Source organism: Lissotriton helveticus, chromosome 2_1 (assembly GCF_964261635.1).
Source record: "Lissotriton helveticus chromosome 2_1, aLisHel1.1, whole genome shotgun sequence".
In the NCBI taxonomy this organism is placed as follows: Eukaryota; Metazoa; Chordata; class Amphibia; order Caudata; family Salamandridae; genus Lissotriton; species Lissotriton helveticus.
Genome location: NC_136059.1, coordinates 1,170,485,124 through 1,170,512,455, shown reverse-complemented (window position 1 = coordinate 1,170,512,455; position 27,332 = coordinate 1,170,485,124). Strand labels below are relative to the sequence as shown.

General features: G+C 46.8%; 1 protein-coding gene across 14 annotated transcripts in view; it reads left to right on the top strand.

Moving 5' to 3' along the window:
• ANKRD17 (ankyrin repeat domain 17) overlaps positions 1 to 27,332 on the top strand; it is a 1,381,421-nt gene that overhangs the window by 1,113,032 nt on the left and 241,057 nt on the right. For all 14 annotated transcript variants that reach the window (XM_078676026.1, XM_078676025.1, XM_078676019.1 and 11 more), the window contains one exon: positions 13,987 to 14,136. In XM_078676026.1, coding sequence (XP_078532152.1) covers positions 13,987 to 14,136 — 150 coding nt within the window. The remainder of the gene's footprint in view (positions 1 to 13,986; positions 14,137 to 27,332) is intronic.

Sequence of the window (27,332 nt, the reverse complement as noted above, 5' to 3'; positions counted from 1 at the left end):
GGTGCCTTTGCCTCCCATTGTCTTTTGCTCTTCTGAGCTGCTTGGTCTGCTGGTTAGCTGCACCGCCACAGCTTTCCCCATAGGCTGTCACCCTGTTGCCGGCTTAGTGCTCTGGGGCACTTTCTGTGGTTCTGTCGCAGACCCAACTCCCCCTTGGGGTATGACTGTGGTATCTATTCTAAGTTAAGGAATCTGTGGCTAGATGTCTCTATCAGATGTACGAGTTACTCACCTTCGGTAACAATGTGTCTGGTAGAGACATGGTCTACCTGCAGATTCCTTAACGCTCACCCATCCTCCCGTTCTGCGAGGACCCTTCCAGGTGGAGTTCCCCACCTAGCCTCCTTTCAGTTGGCACTGGTCTTCATTCAGGGGGCTTAAGTCGGAGCGACCCTCTCTGACTTTGCCTTCTGCAGCTGCCTCCCTCTAGGTGGCTTATCTTCCTGTGGAGTAGTGCTTTTCGCCTTCAACAGGAGATTCATTTTTCCTTTTCTCTGCATTCCTCCACTATGGTCCTTCCAGTGTGGGGTCTTCTGTTCTTTTCCCTCCCGCCTAGGTTTTCTCGTCTCCTCTGAAGTCGCCCCTTTTGGGGTCTATTGGGCTATGCCTCTGCCCTTCGATCTCTACAGGGGGACGCGCCATTCCTTGTACTGTCGCCTCGCAGTGGATTATTGTTGTTCCTGTGCTTCGTCCTTGTTGGCCTGCCCAGTTCTGCGTTTTACTGGCAGCCTTCCTGTTGTCTGTCAGGACATTCTTCCCTTGTTACTCAGCCTCTGGGTAGGGTCTACGCTTCGCTTTACGGGGTTGTTCCTCAGAGCGGTGCTCTGCCCTTCCTTCTTGCTATACAGTGTCCAACACTGTCCTTTGTGATGTTTTGCACCCTCCGATTTCTTTGTTTGACGGATTCCCCTCCTTCGCACACTGTTCCCATTATCTCACAGTTTTGTTGGTGGCTCCGCGTTGTTGCAGAAAAGTTTCTACGAAGAAAACTGACGTCAGCACGCCAGGAGGGACTTATATAACCTTGCTGACGTCACATCCTTGGACGTCGTCAGGGCAGGGTCATGTGGCGCCGTCCCCTGGCGCACAGAGGTGCTGCTGCAAAAAAAATTCCAGATCCAGTCTGACGCCTGGGGATAGTTCTAAGTTAGTTAGTTAATTTCTTTATTCGGTTTTTAAAGTACATAAAAAACCATAAAAGCAGTATCAGAAAAAACAACATATGCATCGGTATAAAAAATTATTACAATTCATAGGAGTGCATGCTATCCATGCGTAAAATTGGGCAACACTATATCTTGCCAACTAATACATTAGTAATACTAATTTCTGAAATTCACCTATTTTCCATGGGGTAACACTGAATGTCACAATGTATTTACAAATCCTTTCAGATTCTAAAAACTGGAGTCACAGCATGGCTGGGCGACATCTTCTAAAGCCCATTTTTTTTTAGCATCGGCAACAACCAAAGCCTACGGTGGTCATCATAAAATTTACAAAACAGAACAGTATGAATTGTTGACTGTACTGATATTCTATCACATGGACAAGGTAATAGAATTTGGTCCCAACTGTTTTGGGCTGGGAAGGCCACCAGTCGATGGAAGATGTTAATTCTGAATCTTACCAACAAAAAACGCTCAAATTGTGACGAAACATAGGTTAGATATGGCTGAATTGAAAGAGTAGTCTGTATCGCCATCGAATGTTGTACAGAAGCTTTTCTTGCTTCTGTGGCGATACGCAGCTGTTCTACATGGCTCAATGCCCTCACTTTCAATTCCTTTCTGGATATTTCAGAAATGCTATCGGGAGCGGAGAGTAATATTCTCCGAGCCCTATGTCGGTCAAAAACTTTTTCACATACCCAAGCCAACTAATTTTAACTGAGTTGTCTAATGACATGCAATCCGCCATTATTTGCTTGGTGAGTGAATTTTTTGTTGATGTCCATATTCGACGAGACAATAAAAGTGGTTGTATTTTTGCTAGATCCGCCAGGTGCGGGATCCCCAGTTCCGCATGCCACGCAAACGTAGAAACGAATTTAGGTGCCGCTAATAGAAATCTTAAAAAAGTATTCTGATAGATACATCTGCCGTGTGGATTCCTCACCTTGTGAATATCCCCTTGCGCCAGCAACATTCGGAAATTCTTTTCGTAGCTTCGCGCCGACGTGGACTTGGACGTCATAGAGGCACGGCACCGCTCGCGACTCCGCTGACGTCACCGACGCCTATAATAGGCCCACGCCGGCGTGATGACATCAGTTCCCTTTTTTTTCGCGTCGTCGACGCTAACGGTTTTCTGGGATCGTACTGTAGCTTCATAGTAACTTAGTTACTCTTATTCTATTATTACTGTTTCTATTTTCTTCGAGATGTCGTCGAAGAAGCCTGGCTTTAAGGCTTGCGGAGAATGTGGCAAGACAATGTCTATTACCGACCCACATGAATGCTGCGTCTGGTGCCTGAGTTCCGACCATGACGTCGAGGATTGCCCTTGTTGTAAGAAGATGACCCCAAAGGCCCTACGAGAAAGGGAGACGAAACTCCTCGTGGCAAAACTGAAGAGTAAGAAAGTTAAAAAGGCTTCAAAGTCTCGATCTCGACGTTCGAGTTCGAGGTCTCAATCGAAGTCGCGCTCGGAGTCGTCTTCAGCTCATGTTTCAAGGTCCTCGAGGAAAAAACACAAGAAGAGGAGCCATGAGTCACGTCATCACTCAGGAAAGGACTCTGGTTCGAGGCCGAAGTCACAGGTTAAACTTCTTAATAAGGAAGTGGAGATTTCGGCGTCGGAGGATCATGACTCTGTTGGTGAGGCTTCACATCCGAATTCGCCCGAGTCACCGAAGCAGATCCATTCTCCAGATCCGTCCAATCCTTCTGGTCAGGAGGATGAAGGTGAGGAGCAGGGGGCTGGTGAGGCCGAGGTTCCGGTACCTGCGGGTTCGTCGACCCCGGTTCCGGGACTCGAAGAGGTCGACGTCGTGTCGACTTTGCCTCCTCGGGAACAGCCCGGAGGACCGTATCCAGATTTTCCGGCTCCAGGTCAGGATCCATCACAATTCCTGAACGCCATGTTTGGTGTTTATTCCAGGGCGATGTACCCGTCTGGTGCACCTGTTGGTCCCACGGGTCCTATGGCTTTCAACTTGGGTGTTCCCCAGGCTTATGCTCCTGCGCCCTTCATGCCTTTTATGACGGCTCTACCACCGCATTGGCATTTTCCGACACCACCTGTGTCGTCGACGCCGAAGCGTACGACGCCGACTCTGTCGACGCTGGTTCCATCGACGCCGGTGCCTACGACTCCGAAGCAGGATTCTGCTCGACCTCGTGTGAAACGACCACATCCGACTTCGGGTTCGACGCCGGCCCCGACCCCGTTGGAGTCGATTCCGGATCCTTCGACTTCTATCGTGAAGGAAAGGTCACAGAGAGAAGCCCAGAGACTTCTGGAGGGAGATCAATATCGTTATGCAGAAATGGAGGAAGGAGAGTTACAGGAGTCTGAAGATCCTTTTGAGGACCTGGGTGAGGCCAGTGGGCTTGAACTGTCTCCTGAGTGGGATTTGGCTTCAGTGTCGAATGTGCCTTCAAAGGCTGTGGTACCTTATCACACTGTTATCAAAAAGGTGGCAAATTTGTTGAATATTACTCTGCCCACTGCTGATTATAAACCAAATCTTCTAACTGAAGTTCTTCATTCACCCTCCTCTATTATTGAGCCAATGTTGCCCTTTAATGATGCGTTAACTGAACCCATCTATGAGGTTTGGAAGAATTATTTGCCTGCTCCTGCAGTTTCTAGGACAGTGGCGAGGAGGTATAGGGTTGCACCTGGTGACCCTGAATTTTTGTCAACACACCCCCTGCCTGAGAGTTTAGTTGTGCAGGCTGCCTGTTCAAAGAGGTCTGCTGGTGCTTTTCCGCAGGTTCCTGGGGATAAAGAGTCCAGGAAGCAGGATCAAACTGCCAAGAAGGTCTTCTCCTCAGCCAGTTTGGCGTTAAAGTCAACCAACGCAACTTGTCTGATGGGAAGGTATGTCCATGCCTTGATGGATTCTGTCAAACAGTTGATGCCGAAAATCCCTGAGGAAGATAGAAAGGATTTTCAGGAGGTGATATCGGACACTCAGGCAGCTGCGAGGCAGGTGATTCAGAGTGGACTGGACACTGCTGATTCGGTGGCGAGGGTCATGGGCTCTTCCGTGGCCACTAGGAGAGCCGCATGGCTTAAAACATCGGAGTTCTCTACAGATGTTCAGTCTGTTTTGATGGACTTACCTCTTGATGGTTCAGGATTGTTTGGCAAGAAGGCTGATGCTGCCTTGGAACGTTTTAAAGACCGTAGGGCCACTACGAAATCTTTGGGCCTTCAGTCCAGGGGTACTACTGGAAGGCGCTTCAGAGGATTTGGCAGATCTTCCTTTCGTTCCTACAGACCATCTCAGCAGCAGCCACAGCAACAGGAAAATACGCTGTACAAATCATACAGGGGCCGGCAAAGAGCCCGTCAGGCTTCCTCCTCCTCCTCCTCCTCCTCCTCCTCCTCCTCCTCCTCTTCTTCCCCTTCCCAGCCCCTGCCAACACAGCAAAGCAGCCCTAGATCCGCCATTCCGGATCATGTGGTCCCAGTGGGGGGCCGGCTTACCCATTTTCTACAAGATTGGGAATTGATAACATCGGACCTTTGGGTTCTCAATCTTGTAGAGAATGGGTATGCTCTTCCTTTTCGGGAGTTTCCCCCAAATTACCCTCCTTGCCAGGGTTTTTGTTCGGAGGACCACCTGCTTCTCTTGCAGGAAGAAGTCCTGGCACTATTTCGAAAAGGTGCGATAGAGGTGGTTCCAGAGCAGGAAAGGGGTCGGGGTTGCTACTCCCGGTATTTCCTGATCCTCAAAAAGGATGGCAGACTTCGGCCAATTCTGGATCTCAGAATCTTGAACCTTTACCTGAAACAGGAAAAGTTCAAGATGCTCACTCTTGCACAGGTTCTTCAAGCGCAGCTGGAAGAAGACTGGATGGTGTCAATCGACTTGCAGGATGCGTATTTTCATATTCCCATCTTGAAGTCGCACAGAAAGTATCTCCGTTTTACGGTTGGGTCGCAACACTACCAGTTTGTGGTCTTTCCGTTTGGTCTTACTACTGCACCTCGAGTCTTCACCAAGGTGATGGCAGTGGTGGCAGCTCATCTCAGGAGGTCGGGGATACATGTATTTCCGTATCTGGACGACTGGCTGATCAAAGCGGAGTCGCCGGAGAACGTGCTCCATCATCTGCAGGAGACAACTGAGTTGTTGCACAGGTTGGGTTTTTCAATAAATGTACCCAAGTCTCACCTGGTGCCCTCACAGCGCAACCTGTTCATAGGTGCGGTACTGGACACTACTGTGTCGTGCATTCCCTCCTTCTCAAAGGATTCGCGACATACAGGAAATGATTCCTTTGTTCTACAATGGAGCGGTCGTTCCAGTCCTGAAGGTTCTTCGCCTGCTCGGTCTGATGGCTTCTTGCATTCTGTTGGTCAACCATGCACGCTGGCACATGAGGGCACTCCAGTGGTGCCTCCGCAGGTTGTGGTATCAGCACAACGGAGATCTCAGGGAGTCAGTGAGGATCTCCAGAGAAGCTGCAGCGGATCTGTCTTGGTGGAGCATGGAAGGCAATCTGTCACAAGGAAAGCCTTTTCAACTTCCTGGATCGGTGGCCACAGTGATAACGGATGCATCCACTCTCGGGTGGGGTGCTCATCTTGGAGACCTGGAGGTCAAGGGTCTTTGGTCTCCAGAGGAAAGGTTGCTTCACATCAACCTTCTAGAGTTACGGGCGATTCGTCTGGCGCTCAAGGCCTTCTTCCCTTCCCTTCGCGGTCAGTCGGTTCAGGTCCTGACGGACAACACGACCGCGATGTGGTACATCAACAAGCAGGGAGGAGTGGGGTCGCAGTGTCTCTGCAGAGAGGCTCTGCGTCTCTGGTCCTGGGTTCAGGACCATCAGATTTGTCTAATGGCAAATCATCTGGCCGGAGTTCAGAACGTTCATGCAGACAGTCTGTCGGCAGTTCTCAGCCGACCACGAGTGGAGGCTTCACCCGGAGGTTGTTCACGACATCTTTCAGATGTGGGGGACTCCTCGGGTGGACCTGTTCGCCACTCGTGAGGATGCTCACTGCCTGTCATTCTGCAGTCTCCAGTATCCGATGCAAGAAGCCTTGGGGGACGCGTTTCAGTTGAGTTGGAACTCGCAACTCCTTTACGCGTTTCCTCCCATACCTTTGATTCCTCGGGTTCTGAGGAAAATTCGCCAAGACCGGGCCCAAGTTATATTGATCGCCCCAGATTGGCCAAGAAGGGTGTGGTACTCAGACCTTCTCCACCTCTCCTCTCACCCGCCGCTCCGTCTCCCTTACAGGGCAGATCTCCTCTCCCAGATGGAGGGGCAGGTTCTACACCCCCACCTCCAGACCTTACACCTTCATGCCTGGAGATTGAACGGGGCAACCTGAGTTCTTTTTTCTCCCGCCTGATGTAGTGGATGTCATTTTGTCAGCCAGGCGTGACTCCACTAAGTCCATCTATTCTTATAGGTGGTCGAAATTTGTTACTTGGTGCAGGGAGAAGTCTATAGACCCTTTGAGGGCCCATTTATCTGATGTTCTCCAGTTTGCCCTTTCTCTGGCACAGCAGGGTCTTGCTGTTGCCACGGTGAAGGGTTATCTTTCTGCGCTGTCGGCTTTTATCTGTTTGCCTGACCAGCCCTCTCTTTTTAAATCTCCTGTAGTTTTAAGGTTTTTGAAGGGCCTCACAAATAAGTTCCCTCCTACTCCTTTTATTGTGCCTCAGTGGGACTTAAATCTTGTATTGACCTTTTTGATGGGTGCTCCCATTGAGCCTCTTCACAAATGTCCTATGAGGCTTCTGACTTTCAAAACAGTCTTCCTCGTTGCTATAACCTCGGCAAGGAGGGTAAGTGAGCTTCAAGCTCTTAGTCACAAGCCCCCTTTCTTGACCATTCATGCTGATCGAATGGTTCTTAGGACCAGGGCTGCTTTTCTGCCTAAGGTGGTGTCTCCTTTTCACCTTGGTCAATCCATTACCCTTCCTACCTTTTATCCTCCCCCACACCCTTCCAAGGAGGAGGAGAGATTACACCGTCTGGACCCCAAGAGGGCGGTGTCTTTTTACCTGGACCGAACTAAAGACTGTCGATTGGATGATCAGCTTTTCATTGGCTTTGCTGGCTGCAAGAGAGGAAGAGCGGTCCATAAGAGGACTTTGTGAAGATGGATCGTCCTCTGTATTAAGATCTGCTACTCTTTGGCCGGTAAGGAACCTCCAGAGGGTATAAGGGCTCATTCTACTAGAGCTAAGTCTTCGACCTCGGCATTGGCTAGAGGTGTGCCTGTTGAGGATATTTGTAGAGCGACAACTTGGGCCTCCCTCCACACTTTCGCGAAGCATTACTGCTTGGATACCGAAGTGAGGAGGGACGGTCATTTTGCACGCTCTGTCCTTCAGGATTTCCTGGTTTAGAAGAGTGGACACCCTCCTCCGGGAGTGGGGACTGCTGTAGGACTCTATTCACTAGGTGAGGAATCCACACGGCAGATGTATCTATCAGAAGAACAAGTTACTTACCTTCGGTAACGCTTTTTCTGGTAGATACAATATCTGCCTGTGTATTCCTCACTGACCCACCCGCCTCCCCGTTGTCCACTCTTCTATGCCAGAGTTTCTATTATGTATTTGTTTATTTCAACTGTTTTGTTGCATTTGCTTCACACTGGGTGTGTTACCTTGATATTTGTATTGCGTATACTGTGTATATGTCTGTAATTGGTCCGTCCGTGTGCCTCGAAGGCACGGAAAAAAGAGCGGAACTGATGTCATCACGCCGGCGTGGGCTTATAGGCGTTGGTGACGTCAGCGGAGTCGCGAGTGGTGCCGTGCCTGTATGACGTCCAAGTCCATGTCGGCGCGAAGCTACGAAAAGAATTTTCGAATGTTGCTGGTGCAAGGGGATATTCACAAGGTGAGGAATCCACAGGCAGATATTGTATCTACCAGAAAAAGCGTTACCGAAGGTAAGTAACTTGTTCTTCTCTGCTACTTGTAAGGAACTAGTGTTGGTATAACCCCACAATCCAGCCCCATAGAGGGCAACAGTTTGGCATTTGGCTCTATAGATATGTAACAATTCTACGGGAGGCCTTTTTCCCAGCTTTTGTGAAAAACTTATAAGCGCAGCAATTACTCGCATGAGATGGTTTCCTGGCCTCAATTGCAGGTATCCAATTTAGTCGATCATCAATTATGATGCCTAGGTAGGGGTATTGGCCAGTAACTTCGAGTCTTTCTTTGTCAAGGAATATAACTTTTCCCCCTTTTTTCTCTGATCCTGCTGCCATTATATACTTTTTTTTATGTTTATTCGCAGATCAAGGTTCCCCATAAAAGTAGCATACCTATCCAGAGCCTTCTATAATTCACGTGGGGTGCGGGCCAGTATCACGGCGTCGTCCGCATAGAGCAGAGCAAGTATCGGGCGGTCTCTGACTTGCGGTAAGTCCTGGCCCCCCTTCAGCATTGCCACCTCCAATCCATTTGTGTAGAGTGAGAAGAGAAAGGGGGCCAAGACGCAACCCTGCCGGACACCACGCTCTACCCTAAACGACTCCCACAGCTTGCATTTTATGCCAAAACGTACCCTCGCAGAGGCGTTTGAGTATAATTCCCTCAGGAGACCAATCAAAGGAACCTCAACACCCAGTTTTAAAAGAACGGACCACAATTTTGCATGGGAAACGCAGTCAAAAGCAGCAGACAGGTCGACATACACCATATATAACCTGCCCTGCTTTGCATAGACATATTTACCCAACAGCATTGATAAATTTAAGGCTTGCTCAGTCGTCCCGAAACCCTCCCGAAATCCAAACTGGAGATAAGACAGAATCCCCCTGTCGTCCGCCCACCGCTGTAAACGCTCAAGCACTATCCCCACCACCTTGCCCAGCGAGTCCAGCAGAGAGATCGGGCGATAGCAAGACACCTCATGCCTGTCTCCTTTCTTAAATATAGGGACCATGATGGATTTGGTCCAAGATGGCAGCAAACGATTTTTCAATGCTGCCCTGAGCACCCTAGTCAATATGGGGGCCCAGAGGTCTACTTTATATTTAAAAAAAAGTCTACAGGAACCCCATCTGGGCCCGGGGCTTTGCCATTTCTACTCGCATTTAGCGCTTGGAGGACCTCGGTTAAGGTTAGTTCTAATGATATGGGATAAGCCACCGTCATGAGGCTATCACTATCTACTGCATCAACCCCTTCTGGTTCCTGGCCCTTCATGAATATTTTTGAGAAGTGGTCCACCCAAACTGATCCCTCAATAGCCACTTCAATGGTTGGAAGGGTTTTGCGATCTATTAGAATTGGAGCTTTTACCACTCTCCAGAATACCTCACTGTTCTTATCTAGAGAGCTTTCATGCAGTTGGTCCCATAGGGCTTGTTTTAGTTCGGCTTTCCTTTCTTTACATGCTCTGTTGTAGTCCTTTCTTAAGGTTCTTATTTCTTCTTGATCCCTACACGTTTTTTTAGGGCCATTTTCAATTTCTTATGTGCTGCTGTGCAATTATGGTTGAACCATCCTGTTTACCTTGGACGGTCACTTTTTATTTTGACCGTTAGTAGTTCATTTGTTTTCTCCAGGATTACTTCAAAATTATGTAGGACTTCCTCCTCTGAGGTTCCCAAGTCTAGACACTTAACTATGGAAGGATAGACTGAACGTATCACTTTTCTTGTTAATTCCCCGGCATCTACCTTCTCCCATCTTAGGGAATATCCATTTATCTTAGCTAAGTGTAAGGTGTTCTGAATTAATGCACTAGATAAGATCTGTGCGGTATCCTGGGCTTGGTCCAAATAAAGTTCTAGGGTAAGGGCACAATAATCACTTAGTGTATTCACCAGTAAATCAAAGCTCGTGATTCTATTGAGTATTTGATACTAGGATATAATCTATTTTAGTCTCACAGCCTCTTCCCAAAAAAGTTGGATCTAGCCGATGGGATGTCGTATTTAATTTATTCACCATCGTAAGCCCCAAATCCGAAAAGGACATCATTCAAATATGCCCCCATAGAAGTATGGGTGAAATTGACAGTTGGCTCTTCTTGTTCATCCACCAACCCACAAATATTGCTATTACTGCGTAAGCAGGGGTGCAGGTTAAAATCACCCCCCCCCCCCCCCATACTATACTTACACTAGCCTACCCCTTACCTCCTGTGTCAGATGGGAGAGCTTATGACGTAGGGAACCCAAGACGTTCAGAATCTGTCCTTCCATAAGGTTATTATAAAAATTAAGCAGAAGGATGGTCTCTTTGTTGTAAAACGATAAACTAAGCAACTGATCATTTGGATCCAAGTAGAGAACTTTTATTTCCAATCCCTGGATTGTGCTTGCTATAAAAACCGACAAACCTCCCTTCGCCCTACCCGAGGTGGCTGCCACTGCAGGAGTAAAGTAAGTCTTATATCCAGCCAAGTGCAGTTCTGTCGTGGCCCATGTCTCCTGGAGACAGATAACAGTATAATTTTGAAAAAAATTCAGGGCACTTCCATCATCAACCTTTGTACGAAGGCCCGTTAAATTCCAGGACATAAGTTTAAGTGATTGCCCTTTATTTACTGGTGGACTATCCTTTGGAGGGGTGTGATAAATTTCCAACTGTACCTCATCTACGCGTGTCTCCACGATACTTTCTTTTGTGTGTTGGATTGCTCCTCCCATAGGAATTCCAACATTATTTTGTTCTGCCATATTATTTACTCTCTGAATGGGTTGCGTTAATGGAGGTTTAACCCTGTTGTCCTTCTCCTGTGCATCTAGTCCCCCTGCCATTGAGATTTCGAAGACTGCGGGCTTAACAGGAATACCAGTTTTCCTAGGGTGGAGTCAATCCACACCTTCCATCCCATAGAGCATCAAAAATGATTAAAAGTCGGTATATTAAAACCTTGTTGTTCTATATTGTAATTATGGAAGCCCTGGTTTAGAGGTAATCTTTGTGGGTAAAAAGTTTCTGGTTAAAACCATGGTGTTCTATACCATGCCGATTTAAACTCTGCCCTCCTGATATATAATCTTTAGCATGTGGGGCCAGCATCTGTGGATAGAAGTAACTTAGATAATGCGTAGAGATGGATTCAGTACCTCTCGCATCATACCAGTCGCCAGTATGCCTCACAGCTCTATGATCTTTAAAATTAACAATGATAGCGTCCCCGTTTCTATCTTTAGGCCTCGATCCGACCCAGTTTACACGCCTTACATTAAGAATTTCTCCATTCACATGGGCCGGCAGAGGTCTATTGTTACACAGCCAGTATATTACTTTATTTCTTAGAGCTCGATGTTCTTCCTTTATTCCCATAGGGAGCACAGGAACCCCTGCCATAACAACTACGTAAGGAGCGGATTCTGGTGGCAAATCTACTCTTCTGTTAGATGATCTATATGTGTTTTGAGGGGCAGTCACACCATTTTCCTTATCGGCCTTATCGATCTTATTTTTGGAAAGTTCCAGATTTTTCCCTAGTCCCATTTTCTCCCCCTTTTGATTACTCACGTTTCGTTCAAGTGCAGCTTTAGGGGATAGCATCTTCTGTGATAAAGAAGGTGTCTGTGCTTTTTGGGAGATGTACGTGATCGTTTTTGGGCAATATTTTTAGCCTTTAAAGATACTGTGGGGCGAGAGGGACTTTGTTTAGTAAACAACGTCGAGTTTTTATTAGTAGCCGGGGGATTAGTAGTGACCAGACCTTTTACCAGGTCGGCAAGTAAAGATCTCCGACCTGTTTCTCGATCTGGTCTAGCTTTGTATTGATCATCCTGGTCCTCTCTAGGAGTGGAAGCATCAAGGATTTGACCAGGATTTCAATTTTTCCCAAAAGGCTACCCTCCTCAATGGGACAGTCAGAGGAATGAGTGGTTAATCTGGGAAAAATAGGGGGCTGGACAACAACTGACGGGGCCGGGATTAGAGTTTTCTTTAATAATTTTGCTATTTTAGCTTGGGGAGATTTCGGAGAACCACCCCCTATTTGTTCACTAGCGGAGTTAATCTTCACTGGAGTTCTCTGATTCAGGTTAGAGGGAGATGGAATGGGTAGCCTTGGAGAGTCTAATAAACCAGTGCTACCGCTACTGGAAGACCGACTCAAGGGGGATGAGATAATACTAGAGCTATCTAAATCTTCCTCAGCCTCCACCAGCCTAATTCCCTCCCCTACAGAGTTTGTGGGCACCGGGGAAGGCGCCGACCCTATTCGCCTCAATGATGATCTCTTCCCTGTTATTAAATCCAAGGATAAACGCTTCTCTGCAAAAGCAATTTCCTTTTCAAGTATGTTAGAAGCTCTCTTGAAAAAAAGATCCAGAGTACCTGTGGCCACCCCATTTGAGGTCGTGAGAGTAGTAGTATGGCGAATTTTCCCTGAGCGCAATGGCATGTTGACTTCAAACACTACTAACCAATACTTTACAATAAATATCACTATCGTACCAGATCACAACCATATTTCACTGGGAAAATAGATATCTACAGAGTATGGGCAGGAGACGGATGTAAGAGGGGGGCCCAGCCCGGCCTTAATCGACCTAGGACGGCCTTAGACGGCCCGCCCTTTGCCCGGGCTTAGCCCGGCTAGTCCCGCGCGCGTCCCACTGGCGCGGAAGTGTTCGTGATTTAAATACTGGGAGAAAGAGGCGGGAAGAGGCCCCAGCTGCAGCGTAGGTGGGAAGCGCTGTACAGGCTGGGTCTCGCAGTCCCAACCGCGGTCGTTACCTCACGCCCTCAATCGGCAGAGCTCCCAGGGTCCGGGCTAATCCACGCTGCCAAGAGTCAATAAAAGTCAATTAAAAAAGGTGAGCAGGACTGTAGATAGAAGCGGCAAAGTGTCCTAACTGTTAACGGCTACGAGCGAGCCGTAATAAGGCTGCTGGGAGGAAGAGGCGGGAAGAGGCCCCAGCTGCAGCGTAGGTGGAAAGCGCTGTGGCAAAGTGTCCTCACTGTTAACGGCTACGAGCGGCACCTAAGTTCTAAGTTAAGGAATCTGTAGCTAGACAATGTCTCTACCATATACATCGTTACTGAAGGTAAGTAACACGTAATTTACAACCTACTAGCCAGTCAACAGGCTGTGACTGGCCAAATTTTGTTAAGAACATTAATCAAGACATCTGCCCACTAGACAGCGCATAGGAGGAAACTGCTTTAGTCAGTGCATGGTGTCTCTACAGCCCCACATGGTACAAGCGAAAATATTTATCTAACATTTAAGCATCTATTTGTAGTGTTTAGTCCTGTTGATTCACATGTGCTCGCTCACACTCCTCCTTAAATGTGGCAGTGATGGCAGATTTACAGTTCTCACATGCACCCACTTCCCTTCCCGGAATCTGGCAATTATGTCATATTTAACTATTTTACTTTATTTCACTTCTTTAACAACTTACAATGCACAGGGTACATCACAGTAATCTTACTCCACATTCCACTTTCACCTCTCACATGTGAGGCGGGATAAAAAAATCTAGGGTGAAGTCTGGATCCATATGCATTGTGGCTGAGAGAGGAGCCACAGGATATCCAAAAACAACGTGTAATGTCTGAGCCGAACACTGAATAGCTTGAGTGTGCAGTGTGTGTGTGACAGTAGAAAACTTAATGCTTCTAGCTGATGGTTACAGTTTAACATTTTCCTTTTCTAGTCATCTTTTCACATACATTCTCTGAAATCAGTTTCATTACCTTTTCAGTTTTGATGATACAGAATTTTGTGCATTAATCTGTATAGTGTTATTTGGAGAAATTTGTACAAAATCATTGTCTACTATGCCACTTGTGAACCTAATGAAATCAGTGAAAGCAATGTTAAAATTAAACACATTTTCTTTTCACAGATCAAAGAAAGTTTCTGTTCCATCCACAGTCATTTCCAGAGTAATTGGACGTGGAGGCTGTAACATCAACGCTATTCGGGAATTCACAGGTGCCCATATAGACATTGATAAACAGAAAGACAAAACAGGGGACAGAATAATAACTATAAGGTACATTTATTTTGATTTGATTTTCCTAGAGGCTGTAGATTGGCCAGCCTTTTTTTTATTGTGTTTTGTGGCACACAGTAGTGTGTCCTATGGCATAAAGCACTGGCTTGAATCATGAGGTTTAGAGTTCTAATAGGATTACCTGCAATTAATGGAAGTTTGAAACATTTATAAACTAGCCTGACAGTTTGGCTCACTGCTTCCTCTTATAATCAACAATGGAAACCCCAAATTAATAGTGTAGACTTTTTGATACTTATTTTTGTACAGAGAATACAAACAGAAGAAACATTACAAAATGCTTCTGTTGAAAAATACACCACCATACATCATTAATAGTTATTGGCTAAATGGCCCACTCCCTCATTTTGAGATGTTCACCCATGGACAGGGAAGTAGAAATGCACTGGAATTGTTTTGTGACTAACATCATTTTGCAGACTGCTTGTTTCTTTTCTGATGGATACTTCTAACCACAGATTCATCACCTTGTGAATATTTCCCAAGCGTCAGACTGGGTATGTAAAATTCAAAGGAGTGCTCATGTTTGCCGGAGGGTGGCATTGTGTGGCTCTGCACTGATGTTATTCCACTCCGAAAGTGATGAGTGGAGCAGCATTTAAGCTCCAGCCATGCACGCTGACAAAAGTTCCTTTTTTCCGCACCTTCAGAAGTGGATCCGGAGCTGCTCCTTAGTCTTTCTAACAATTAAAAAAAATAATATTTTCAAGTTCAAGAATTTATATAGCGCACTACTCACCAAGGGGGTCTCAAGGCGCTTGTGTGCAAGGGAAAATGTCACCCCCTAAAGGCAGGGTTCAAGCCATGTAAGCACTTTCACAAACAGATGCCTGTGACTGACCCTCACAAAGTATTCCTGTGGTACTTGTGGTCAGAGCACAATTTCAGGGCCTGTGATTCTGCGCTCAAATGAAGGCTATACATGACCACGAGGTGAAGATGTATTTCACCAGACAGCGGAAAATTCCACTCTGTGAGAAGACGAAAGGAAGGTCCCTTTCTTGCTCCTGAAGTGGTTCCAGTTGCAGATCTTCTTTGCGGTCGAAGTCTTCGGGTAAGTCCAAAAATAAATTTAAGAAATCAAAGCGGGAACCAGCCCTTTCCCAACACTTTTTAACTCCAGAAAAGGTGCGAGGATGCCAGTGTGCCTCCCAGTCTTTCTTTCAATCGGAGTCTATTCCTGATGCACTCTGAATTTCCACATCCGTCGATGACGTTGTGCCAAGTGGATGTCCTTAGGAAGATCAGTTGTGCTTTTGCCTGTGGATCCTCCCTCGTTGCTGTCAGTGCTCCTTGAACCCGCATCGGTATCTGTACCTGCTCCGATGCAGAGTTTGGTTCTGGAGCCACCTGCTAAGCTGGTCCTCTTTTCATAAATGATGGAGTATTTACAGTTTAATCAGCATTCCGACTCAAAGCAGAATCTACCTCATCAGAGGCCACACCCACTTCTTAACCGAGTGTAGCCCGTGGGTAATACCTTTTTATTTTGATACTTTGCCCTTACCATGCTGTAGGTCCCAAACTGCACATCTTTTCAACACTGATACAGACAATGACAATTTTTAAGAGTGGGAAGATTGTGTACCTAATATGATCAAGTAAACTGCTATGTAGCACTCAGATGCTAGTGGCCTGGATAATTCTCCATATACTGACATTTTCACCTTCTGGCCCTGTGGCAGAAGTGCCGGACCAAACATTTTCCATTATGGAGTTTAAGGACAATGTATTGCAAGAGATAGTCTAGCCTGGTCAAGCAACCACAGAACATCAATTACTGTTTATTGAAGCCCTAAAGATACCCTTCTGGGCACCTGGACGAAACAATGTTCATGACCACCCTTTAACTGTCAGGTTGCTCTGTGCCATAGCCCAAGATTACGAGACCCTGCTTTTCTTAAACACTATTGCATGTTAGAGAGTTTGATGGTGCAGGCATCCACCAGTAAGTCGGTCTTAATGCGTTCCCCGCAACTTCACCTGATCGATAGTCTAAAAGAATTCAACATTTTGGCAAAATATTTTTTCTTCCACGAAGCTTGCTCTGTTTGGTTTATCCCATCTGCCTTGTTGGCCGCTACTCCCACCCCCAGTGGGGCACAGTAGGTCAAGTATTGCCGGCAGTTTGCGGAGACCTCAGGCATCCTGACCCAAGCTATCCAAAATAGTTGCATGATTCGTAATCTGGTCTGGTTTGAACATAACCATCTGCTGTGGTTGAGCGATAAATTGAAGTGTGGTACTTTGGCACTATGCCTGGATGAGATCAGTGGGCTGCTACGGAGATTTCCAGGCATCTTTGATGGGCATATTGTATGATGGCTCTTGCCATTTTTGGGTGAAAAGGCGGATACAGCTCTAGTTTAAGGGAATATTAGCCACATCGCTTTTCTTGAGTCTTTATGGCCAGACAATTCCAACAATTTTGACCCCTTTTTAGGTTGAGACTGGGCAGCGCATGCATTGCTCTGGGAGGCATGTTGTAATCTAGACTGTTGCTTGCAGTACCTCCCATCTTTTTCATTTGTTCCTGCCCGTCATTCATGCCAGCTTTTGATTGGTTAGCATACTTAATTAGTCCCGCCATTTTGTGATTCTGACCCTCCCAGCAGACTGCCCCTGCTACATGTGGTCTTGCACGTTTTTTGATCTATGTTCCTTCCTGTACTATTTTTATATGGGGGGGGGGGGGGCTGTATGGGGCTTATGCATCCGATCTGCGCCAGCTTCAGATGCCGCGCTTGCATTTTCCAAGGTATATTTTTCTCATAATCAGCACGGTAGTCGCTGCACGGATTTATGTTTGTGTCTTGTTGGCCAGCCTCTCTGATCGTTGCTTCCCCTTTAGTATCAACGCCCGACCCCCACCACCTCCCTCACTTCCTTCTATTTCGGTGCTTCCTTTTTGTCCTGCCTTTGACCCTTACACAAGGAAGTACTTTGGAAGATTGTTGGCAATCGTAGCAGAAATTCTGTAGAATTACGAAACATCACTGTCACGTCAAGCATCTAGAATTTCCGTTCCTTTTTCTTTTATATCTGCAACTCTTTATGAATGCACTTTGGGCATATTCCTTTTGCTACAGCGTGTAACCGTTCTTAGTTTTCTTTTCTGCTTCCGCTTTTGTTTTAATTACTGTACATGCTTCTAATCTCAGCTTTTATCCTTGTGCATCACTGTCTGTTTTGTTGGCCCCCTTTCTCTCAGCCCTCCCCATCATTTTTCATTGGTGTATATAGTTACACGTCCCCTTTCTGTTTGCCTGTCTGCTCTATTTTTATGTTTTCTTTTGTGTCTCTGCTTGTGTTTCACTTAGTGTGCATGCAGTGTCTCTCTTTCACTAAGCCCGTCTGTTCCTCTGTCTCTTTTCCTCTTTGCCCCTCCTTCTCTCTCTTCTACTGCCTCTCACCAGGCCCGGTCTCTGGTGCTCTGTCATTTATGGCCATGGCCCAGATTTCTGAGCAGTTGAACGGCATTCACAAACAACAACTTCACGTCGCACAAACGAACACACTTTGGGGTTGGTACCATAAAAACCGATAATGTCCATATCAAACCAGGGGCTATTTATATTTCTTGTTTCATCTAGTTGCAGAAGTCCAGATTTCTTTTTTTCTTTCTTTCACTTGACCCTATGCTGCTTCCTTTCCCCAGTCTCCTTCTGCCTCCATGGTGAGTGTCTCCACCGCCGGCTGCTGCCCTTTCCCTTTTCCCACACCATACCTCTTCGCGATTCTATCCACTCCTCATGCCTATATTTGCATTTGGAACATGACCTGAGTGCTTTTACATGAGTGCTATTAATGTTACACAACTGCAGCGAAGTCTGTACCCCAAGTGACACATTCTTCCACCGGGTGAGCCATCCCTATTGGCAAGCAAATAATCAATATATTCTGTGGTTTTCCTGTGGGCCGTATGGGGGGAAAAACTGCATCTGAAATATACAGTTAGTTATAGATTCCTTACCTTTAGAATTACCCCTGGCATCAGACAGGATCCAGAGAAGTTTTCTTAACAGTACCCCTGCGTGTCAGTGGGTGGCGTTAGTCGCGTCCGGCGTAGTGGTCACCATAATGATGTCGCGCTGATACTTAAACATCGCCCCTCCATGCTGACGTCAGTTCTTCCTTTTTCTGCGCCAGCCTAGTTCAGATCCGGAGATAGCTACCCCTTTAGTCACATTTTGACTAAACTTTTTTCGACGTTTTGTTGATTGTTTTTTCAAGTCTTCGAAGCCTGGTGCACCAGGGATGTCCCAATGGGGGTCATTGTCTGGTAAGATCAACTGGCGTAGGTCGGATTCAGGCCTGAATCCGCAGGGGCCCTCCAGCAACGAAGCTGCCGGCATCAAAGGCCCAGGATCCCAGACCGGCCCTGCGGGACACGAAGGCATGCCGGCGGAGTCGGGCTGCTTAAAGATACGTTGGAGGGCTTTGTAAAATGTACGAAGTTGGGCAAAGGATGCTCCGGCTCCCGGAAATGAGGGGATGTGCAGAGTCATCCCTGAAGGAGACAGAGCCTTAGAGCGCCAACGCGCCAGGTCCCGCATTGCGTCAGCCGACCGACGGGGAGAAGGCAAAGAGCGCCAGTGCTTTTTCGCCTTCCTATTCTTGGACTTCGAGGTGGATAGTTCTCCTCATTAGGATCTGCCACACACTGTCCATGAAGCACCCGCCTGAAGGCTGAGAGCCCAGTCTACCAGTGCTAAGGCTGCTAGCACTTCAGTAGCACACAGAGTGCCTGTTCCTTGACATCTGCTAGGCTGTTACGTGGCATCAGTGCATACATTCATGAAGCATTTCTGCCTTAATAGCCAGGTCTGACGTGAAGTACGTTTTGCCTGCTTGATCCTGCAAGGCTTTTTGGTCCGAGTCTTCTCCAGAGATTTTCACCTGAGGAGGTACTGCTGTGGTATCTACTGTAACTCGAGTAATCTAACCTTAGAAGTATTCATTAGAAGAACATGTTACTTTGGGTAACACTATTTCTGAAGGATAATCCAAATTGCAGATTCCTCACCTTTAGAAAGTCCCCATATGTCAGACTGGATCAGGAAGGTTTTTCTGCCTAATAACTGAGCATCGCTAGGGGTGTCGTGTGACAAAGCATCCACTCTGCTTCGCCGCAGAAGTGATGACTGGTGCCATTGTATAGGTGCCACCCAGGCATGCTGATGTCCCTTCCTTTCTTTCTGCTCCTATGTATCCAGATCCGGTGTCAACTCCTCTTGTGTTTTTTTTATCAAAAACGTTTTTCGGTGTGCAAGGGAAATTTCACCTCCTAAAGCCACAGGCTTTAATTCTCGTAGGAATATTCTTAACCAAATGCCTGCTTCCGATCCCACTATGTGTGCCTCTGGTGTCCAAGCTCACACCATGACTCAAAGTTGTGTAGGAAGTAAGCCTTGAATCTGAAAACAATCTGGGAGTGCAAAGCCAAGCTGTATGTCGCCAAGCATTGGAAGAATTTGTGTAAAGGTCACTTTCGCTCAAAATCAAGGACACAGGCTTGTTCCCATTCTCAAAGCTGGTTGTGCAACAGATCTTTGTCACACTCCAAGTCTTAGGGTATGTTCCAAATCATAGAAAAAACACAGTCAAAGCATGTCTCGTCTAAGCCTCACCACTCTCCTCCTGTGAAGTTGTGAGCACGTTGGGGTGCCCCTCAGCCTCCCACTGTCACCTACCAAGGAGCCAGTTATGTAAGTGGTTCTGATGCATCCTGAGTTTCCGGGTAGGTTGGCGATGCCACAATAAATTGTGGCATTTAAGGATTCTCTCTGGCGGCCATTCGAATCCACAGATGTGCAGAGGCCTCCAGCCTGGTTACTGCTGGTGGATCTGCTCATAGACCGTGCCAGCTTGCCCGTTAACTCGCTTTGGATTCAGTTCCAACTCCTGAGCAAACTCCACATTCAATACCATGATCCAAGCCTGTTTGTCAACGCTGGCACTGATGATGGAGTAGAACGTCAAGCCCATAGTTCTGTTTGACTCTGTACCAAATCCATTCTGACCTCGATCGAAGCTGCCCACAATTTCAGTTCTCAACTCTTTGGATCGGACAATTATCATATAATCTGAAGAGAGGCCAGTGGGCTAGATACTCCCCCAACATAGCCCCCCCATTCTGTCTGCAGAAGAATGTGTCCTTCAGCATGGTAATGAGAAGGGCAGTCAAAGTCTGAATTTGCAGTTTCCTATCATCGAAACCGAGACTAATGTCCTCACAGAGTTCCAGCACTCTGGAACTTCTGCTGCTACTTAATGAAACTCTCAACGATACCCTGATAGGCTTTTGTGTAAAACCCTGTTCATGCACACGGTTTTTAATAAAGTGGCTCATAACCATAGGCCGACTACTGGTGATCTTGCCTTTCATACCAAGCATTCTACCCCGGAGAGCATGGTGGTACAGGCCTCCACTAGCATAGTAAACCCATATACCTTCCCTACAACACCGCCAGCTAGGGAGTCGAAGAGGATGAAGGCGTTTGGGAAGAGGATTTTTTTCTTGTACTAGGCTTGCCCTTGGATCCATCAATGTCTGCAACTTGGTGGGATGCTACTCCCATCCAAATGGGCCTCCATCGCTGACATTTTGCCAGTTTCAGTGGCACAGCATCAGGGCAACCTGTCCGACCACATCCTGATCTCGGAGGGCACTGCGAGTCAGTTGCAGTGGTGGCTCACGAACCGCGATTGGGTCAGCGGCAGATCTCTCTCCCTACCCCAACCGGCGCACGTAGTGGTGACGTATGCTTCCCTCCTGGGATGGGGGGCCACTTGGGAGAGAGGGAGATCAGAGGCCTCTGGTCTGAGGCGGAGTCCCGGCTCCATATCAACCTTCTGGAGCTGCGGGTGATCCGACTTGCACTGAAGGCATTCTTTCCATTAGTCTGGGGAAGTGTAGTGCAGGTGTTCACGGACAACACCACTGCCATGTGGTACTGCAACAAACCGGGTGAGGTGGGGTCGTGGACCCTTTGCCAGGAGGCTCTGCGCCTCTGGCAATGGCTGGAACACCAGGGCGTCACCCTGGTGGTTCAACACCTGGCAGGTTCCCTGAACGCCAGGGCGGACGAACTCAGCCGCCGGTGCATGATGGATCACGAATGGCATCTGAACTCGGACGTGGCGCAAGGTCTCTTTCAGCAGTGGGAAGAACCTTGGTTAGATCTATTCGCCACCGAAGAGAACGCGCAATGTCATCAGTTCTGCGTGTTGGAATTTCCAAGGCGGCACTCGCTCGATGACGCTTTTCGACACGAGTGGAGCTGCGGTCTGTTGTACGCCTTTCCGCCTATACCACTTCTGCCCAGAGTTCTAAAGAAGATCAGGCGAGACTGGGCCAAGTCATCCTTGTGGCTCCGGATTGGGCACGAAGATACTGCTATCCCGAGCTACTCAGCATGTCTGTCGATCCCCCGATTCGTCTGCCTCTTCAGGAGGACCTTCTGTCGCAGCAGCAGGGGACGGTCCTCCACCGGAACCTGTCCAGTCTTCACCTACATGCGTGGAGATTGAGCGGCGGCAGTTGAGGCCATTTGATTTGCCTCCTGAAGTTTGCGATGTGATTCTGGCAGCCAGGCGTCCCTCCACAAAAACGGTATACGCCTGCAGGTGGAACAAATTTATGGCATGTGCACAGCAACGGCTGTGGATCCACTTTCTGCCCCCCTTTCAGAGGTTCTCCTCTTCCTTCTTTCTCTTGCCCAGTAGGGCTCTGCTCTGTGCACTATCAAAGGCTATCTCTCGGCCATTTCAGCCTTCTTAAGGCTTCCTGATCAGCCTTCTCTTTTCAAGTCCCCTGTTGTAAATAGATTCTTGAAAGGCATCACACACGTTTCCTCCTGTTCCCTTCGTGATGCCTCAGTGGGACTTGAATCTTGTTCTAACGTTTCTTTTGGGCGCTCCTTTTGAGCCACTTCATAACTGTCCTCTTCGTCTTCTGACTCTTAAGACTGCATTCCTGGTTGCCATCACCTCTGCCAGGAGAGTGAGTGAGCTCCAGGCTCTATCTTCTAAATCTCCTTTCCTCTCTGTCCATCCGGACAAGGTTGTTCTGAGGACTCGTCCTTCTTTCCTGCCCAAGGTAAGCACAGCCTTTCATATCGGGCAGTCCATCACCTTACCCACCTTCTTTCCGCCTCCGCATCCCTCGAAAGAGGAAGAGAGGCTCCACTGTCTGGACCCACAATATGCGCTCTCATTCTATCTGGACCGCACACGCCAGTTCCGGGTGGACGACCAGCTCTTTCTTGGTTACGTGAGCGCAAAGAAGGGACGGGCGGTGCACAAGCGGACCATCTCTCGGTGAATCGTCTTGTACATCAAGGTTTGCTACTCTTTGGCGAAAAAGGAGCCTCCTGATAGGCTGCGCGCCCATTCCACTCGGGCCACGGCGGCTACTACTTCCCTGGGTCGGGGAGTCCCCTTGCAGGACATCTGCCAGGCAGCTACGTGGGCCTCGCTGCACACGTTTGCTAGGCATTACTGCCTGGACAGCCAAGTCCGGAGAGATGGCTTCTTTGGCCGTTCCGTTCTCCGGGACTTTATGGTATGATCTTGGTTCGCAGACCCACCACCGTGGTTGATATTGCTGGGGTATTTATTCTAAGGTAAGGAATCTAATACTTACCTGTTTCTTTCAGATGCACAAGTTACTTACCTTCGGTAACGATATATCTGTAAGAAACAGTTAGTGTTAGGTTCCTTACCGCCCCACCCATCTTCCCCATTCTGCGAACCGATATCTAGGGTTAAGGACATCACTTTCAGGGCCCTACTTTCATGGCACCAGTGTCGGTTTCTATCATGGCTCTGCGTTTCTGGCGCGGAAAGCTATGTACATATCTGACGCCTGTGCGCGAGGGCACGTCTAAGTCATCCCGGCGATCACTACGCTGACACCGACGATGGACGCGGAGCCCCAGACGATGCCTACCGACGCGCAGGGGTACTGCTGACGAAAACTTACCGGATCCAGTCTGACACCTGGGGCTATTCTAAGGTAAGGAATCTAACACTAACTACTGTTCTCACAGATATATTGTTACCGAAGGTAAGTAACTTGTGCAACTGTTCTTATGGACTTCAGGTGAGTAGGGGCTAAGTTCCAAAAAAAGCATCAAGAGTTCAGTTTTACCTGCCCTTGGGTGTCCGGGTGCAGAGGAGATTTTAGTGGTGGTATCCTCGGACGCTAAATGATGTAGTTAATGGGAAAAGTAACCATAGGAAAGATGCTGCAAGGGGGGCTGGAGGACCAGTCCAGCAGAACCCAAAGGGGGGACTCCACTCTTAGGGGTCTTGGGCCACAGGCACACTGTTGCTTTCAATGGACTTAGGCTGGGGGGCTCTGGGGCCTAGGTGTTTTGTCCAGTGGGTTGTCAAGTTAGAGGCTCCCACAGTATTTGGCGCACCTACAGAAGAGGGATAAGAAACGCACCAAGACGGCCTCTGGTGAAGTCCCTAGGTATGCGGGTCGGTTTTGGCCGCAGTTCTGTTCAGACTGAACACAAACAAGCCTTTAGTGCTTCCAACAGGCTCCTGTACTTCATGTATTGATGTACTGCAAATCCTGGGTGTCCTGGCACCTCCAAACTTGGTGGGGAGATGGATATGACCTCCTGGAGCACAGTTACCTCTTCCTAGGTGGCTGCTGTATCGCTTGGCCCGGTGGTCCGCAGATCAGTGTATCGGATGATGAAGTCGGTGGCTGCAGGTAAGTGGCTGGCAGACTTCCGAGGCTTTGGTAAGATGCACAGCAACAGGGCAAGTTGGGTCTTTGTGACTGTCTGGACAGGAGCAGGCAGGGTTTGGAGCGAATGTCCACTGCTAGTTCTCTGTTATCGTGTTCTTTGGCTGTTCTTTGTCCTTCTTCTGGAGTAAGTCGAATCTGAGTTCCTGGTGTCGGGGGCCACCTAAATACTGAAATTAATGGCGTTAAAGGGAGTTAAGGGTAGGAGCCAATGGGCTGCTTACATTTGTGGTTACTACATTACCTAAATGACTATGTCCTGTGGTGGGGAGTGGGCATAACCCTGTCTCAGAGTTCCTAATTCCACCAAATAATAGTGGAGCACATCGGGTAGCCTATCTGAGGGGTGTCTGTCCTGGTAGTGCAGTATGCCTTCTTGCATTACTAATTTCCCAACTGTCGTGCCAAATGGGCCTCAAAGCAAGGGGGTGGCAACTCCCAGGTCTAGGGGAAGCCGGGGGTCACATATCAAAGTCATCAGGGCTTTGAAACCCCTGGCCATGATATGCTAAATCACTAGCCATCAGCTGGAGAAGGTGTGAACTCCTTCCTCCGGAGAAGGGATGGTTTCTGGCCTCCGCTGCAGGGTATCATAAACATGTCTGTGGGGGCAGGCTGGACAATACCAGTCAGCCAGCACTCTAGGTAGTGATAGGTTTTTCAGGGGCACCTCTAAGGTGCCCTCTGGGTGCATGTCCTAATAAATCCCCTACTGGTATCCGTATGGATTCATTATGACAAGGTGTTTGATACCTAAACAATATAGGTTTCAGGGGAAACTCATAATAACCAATGCCCAGATGGCTTACCTGTTTAATTGTGCAATCTAGTAATTGAATTAGACAGCACAGGGACATATCTGCCCATTCAGATATGTCCTCATGCATGATATAATACACCCTGCCTTAAGGCTATAAGGCCTGCTGTAGGGGTAACTTACAATTCTCTTCCAGGGGATACTCTTCCATATTCATAAGCACTGAATAGTTCCACCCACGTGCGGAAACCCCAGAGCAATAGCCAATAATATGCATATATCTACATAAATAGATGTGTATATATGTGTGTGTGTGTGTGTGTGTGTGTGTGTATATATATATATATATATATATATCTATATATTATTGCTCCACTGCCAAACAAACTTGACACACCAGCACTCGTAGTAGGTTAAACCTAATCAGGTTTATTGCACAGAAAAAACAATGAAACGGACGCGTTTCAGCACTTCCCTTCGTCATTCATTCATATATATATATATATATATATATATATATATATATATTTTTTTTTTTTTTTATTATTATTATTTTTTTTCAATCACAAGTAACCTGCCCAGTTCAATTTTGGCTTTACTATATGTATATACACAATGTACATACACACACAGTCTGTAATGGGTTTAGGAATATGATAACTGTAAATATACTTGATTTGCACACAGGAATGACTTGTATATAATTGGGGATACACCCCTACACAACAAGTAGGATGTCTAAAAAACGATGTAAATAATAATGCTAGTATCACAAAGCTAAAATTGTACGAATTTATGTGTCCGTCATGAAAACATTTTGTCAATTGTCAAACGTGGTTTTAAAATTTGCACATAGCACTTTATTAATCGCCATTCTTAAGAGAACAGCAGAAATGATTGTATATACACACTACAAGATGGCCGCCACGAAACTAAGTTGTACATTTTCTATGTTCATGAACTAGAAAGGACGGACTGTTTAAAAATGGTGAACTGTTTGTACACTGACGACACTGACGAAGCCTTGAGCGAAACGCGTCTGTCGGGGGTGCTGGGGTGTTTGGAAACAAATATATACTTCATCACGATACCGGTGTGCTGGTCGTTTTTTCTGGACACTATTGTTTGGGAGCGTGTGCTGATGTATATATATATATATATAACGCCAAGTCCCACAGTCCTCGGGACTCGTTTTTTCAATAAAGAGCACTCAAAGCCGCTGTAGCGTGGTTTCGCCAAGAAGTTTAATAGCAGAAGCTTATTGCAAATAATTCGCCAAGGTTACAAACGCGTTTCCGCGTTGCCGCCTTAGTCAGTGTAAACCAGCGTTTTTTTGTTGGGTGATTTAAATAAAATCCATGGTGACAGCCTGTCACATGTTCTAAAAAGGATAAACATAAAAAACGGCACAAGGCTAGTAATTACATCATTACTTATGGCGGCCTTCTTATAATGGGTCAGTTCTGTATTCAATTAATCACATCAATATCACTGTGTACCATAGTATTGAGCCATTGACATGTCTATATACATAATTCATACAGTTGAGACAATCAATTAATTCATTTGATCATTCATGTATATGTATGGATGGTAAATCGTAATGTCATATATATTATCGGACGCCTATTTTAACAGTGCCGTTGTTTCGCAAAACCCATAACGATCCCGTTTTAGAGTTTTGTCGAATAGTTCACGTTATTAAGAGGGATGGAACAATTACCTATCTCAGGTTTGATGCAATGAAGCCCTGAATGGGCTAGTTTCATACTGTTCATATTATGTATTCATACAAAAGAAAATTCATTTCCAATTGTTCCTTAATTTTAGATTACTTTTTTCATTACTTTTTCCCCCCCAAGGGATTGGGCAGACACTGTTTTTACTTTTCTCTTCTTAGTTTGTCTACTCTCTCAGGATTCTAGGATATTCGTGTGGTAGAGGGACAAGGATGTTAACCTTTCAGATATGAGTCCACATCTCTTCTTCGTTATTCATCCCCCCTGGGGTCTTGGTCTGGAGCTGGATAATGAACCTAGATTCTAAAATTCTCAGTTTTTTCACCCAGTTCCCCCCTCTGTCTGTTCTGACTAATTGGTCCAGTATGAAATAGGTCAGTAAATTACTGTTACTGTTATGCATTTGTTCGAAATGCCGAGCTACAGGGTAGCTTTGGTCCTTTGATGTGATAGCCCTCATATGTTCAAGGACTCTAAGTTTGGTTTGTTTTACTGTGCTCCCTATATACTTCTTCCCACACGGGCATGTTAAGCAGTATACAGTATAGTCAGAATTACAGTTAAGCAGTTTCAATATCCTGGTTTTTGTTTTCTTTCCTGGTACTTGATACTCTTTGACCTTTTTCGAGTTTTTACAGGTCTTGCATTTCATACATGGAAAGAAACCAAAGACAGTCGATTTTTTCTTTTTCCTGCTCTCATAGTGGCTGTCAACTAAATGATCCTTGAATGAGTCTCCCTTCCTGTATGAAATGAGAGGATAGTTGGATAAGGATTTACCTATTACAGAGTCTGTCTTTAAGATTTTCCAGTTCTTTCTCATAATGTTAAAGACTTCTGGTGATTTCTCTGAATAATCTGTAATCATTCTGATGGCTGATTCATTAGATTTAGGTTTATCTATTAGTAGGTC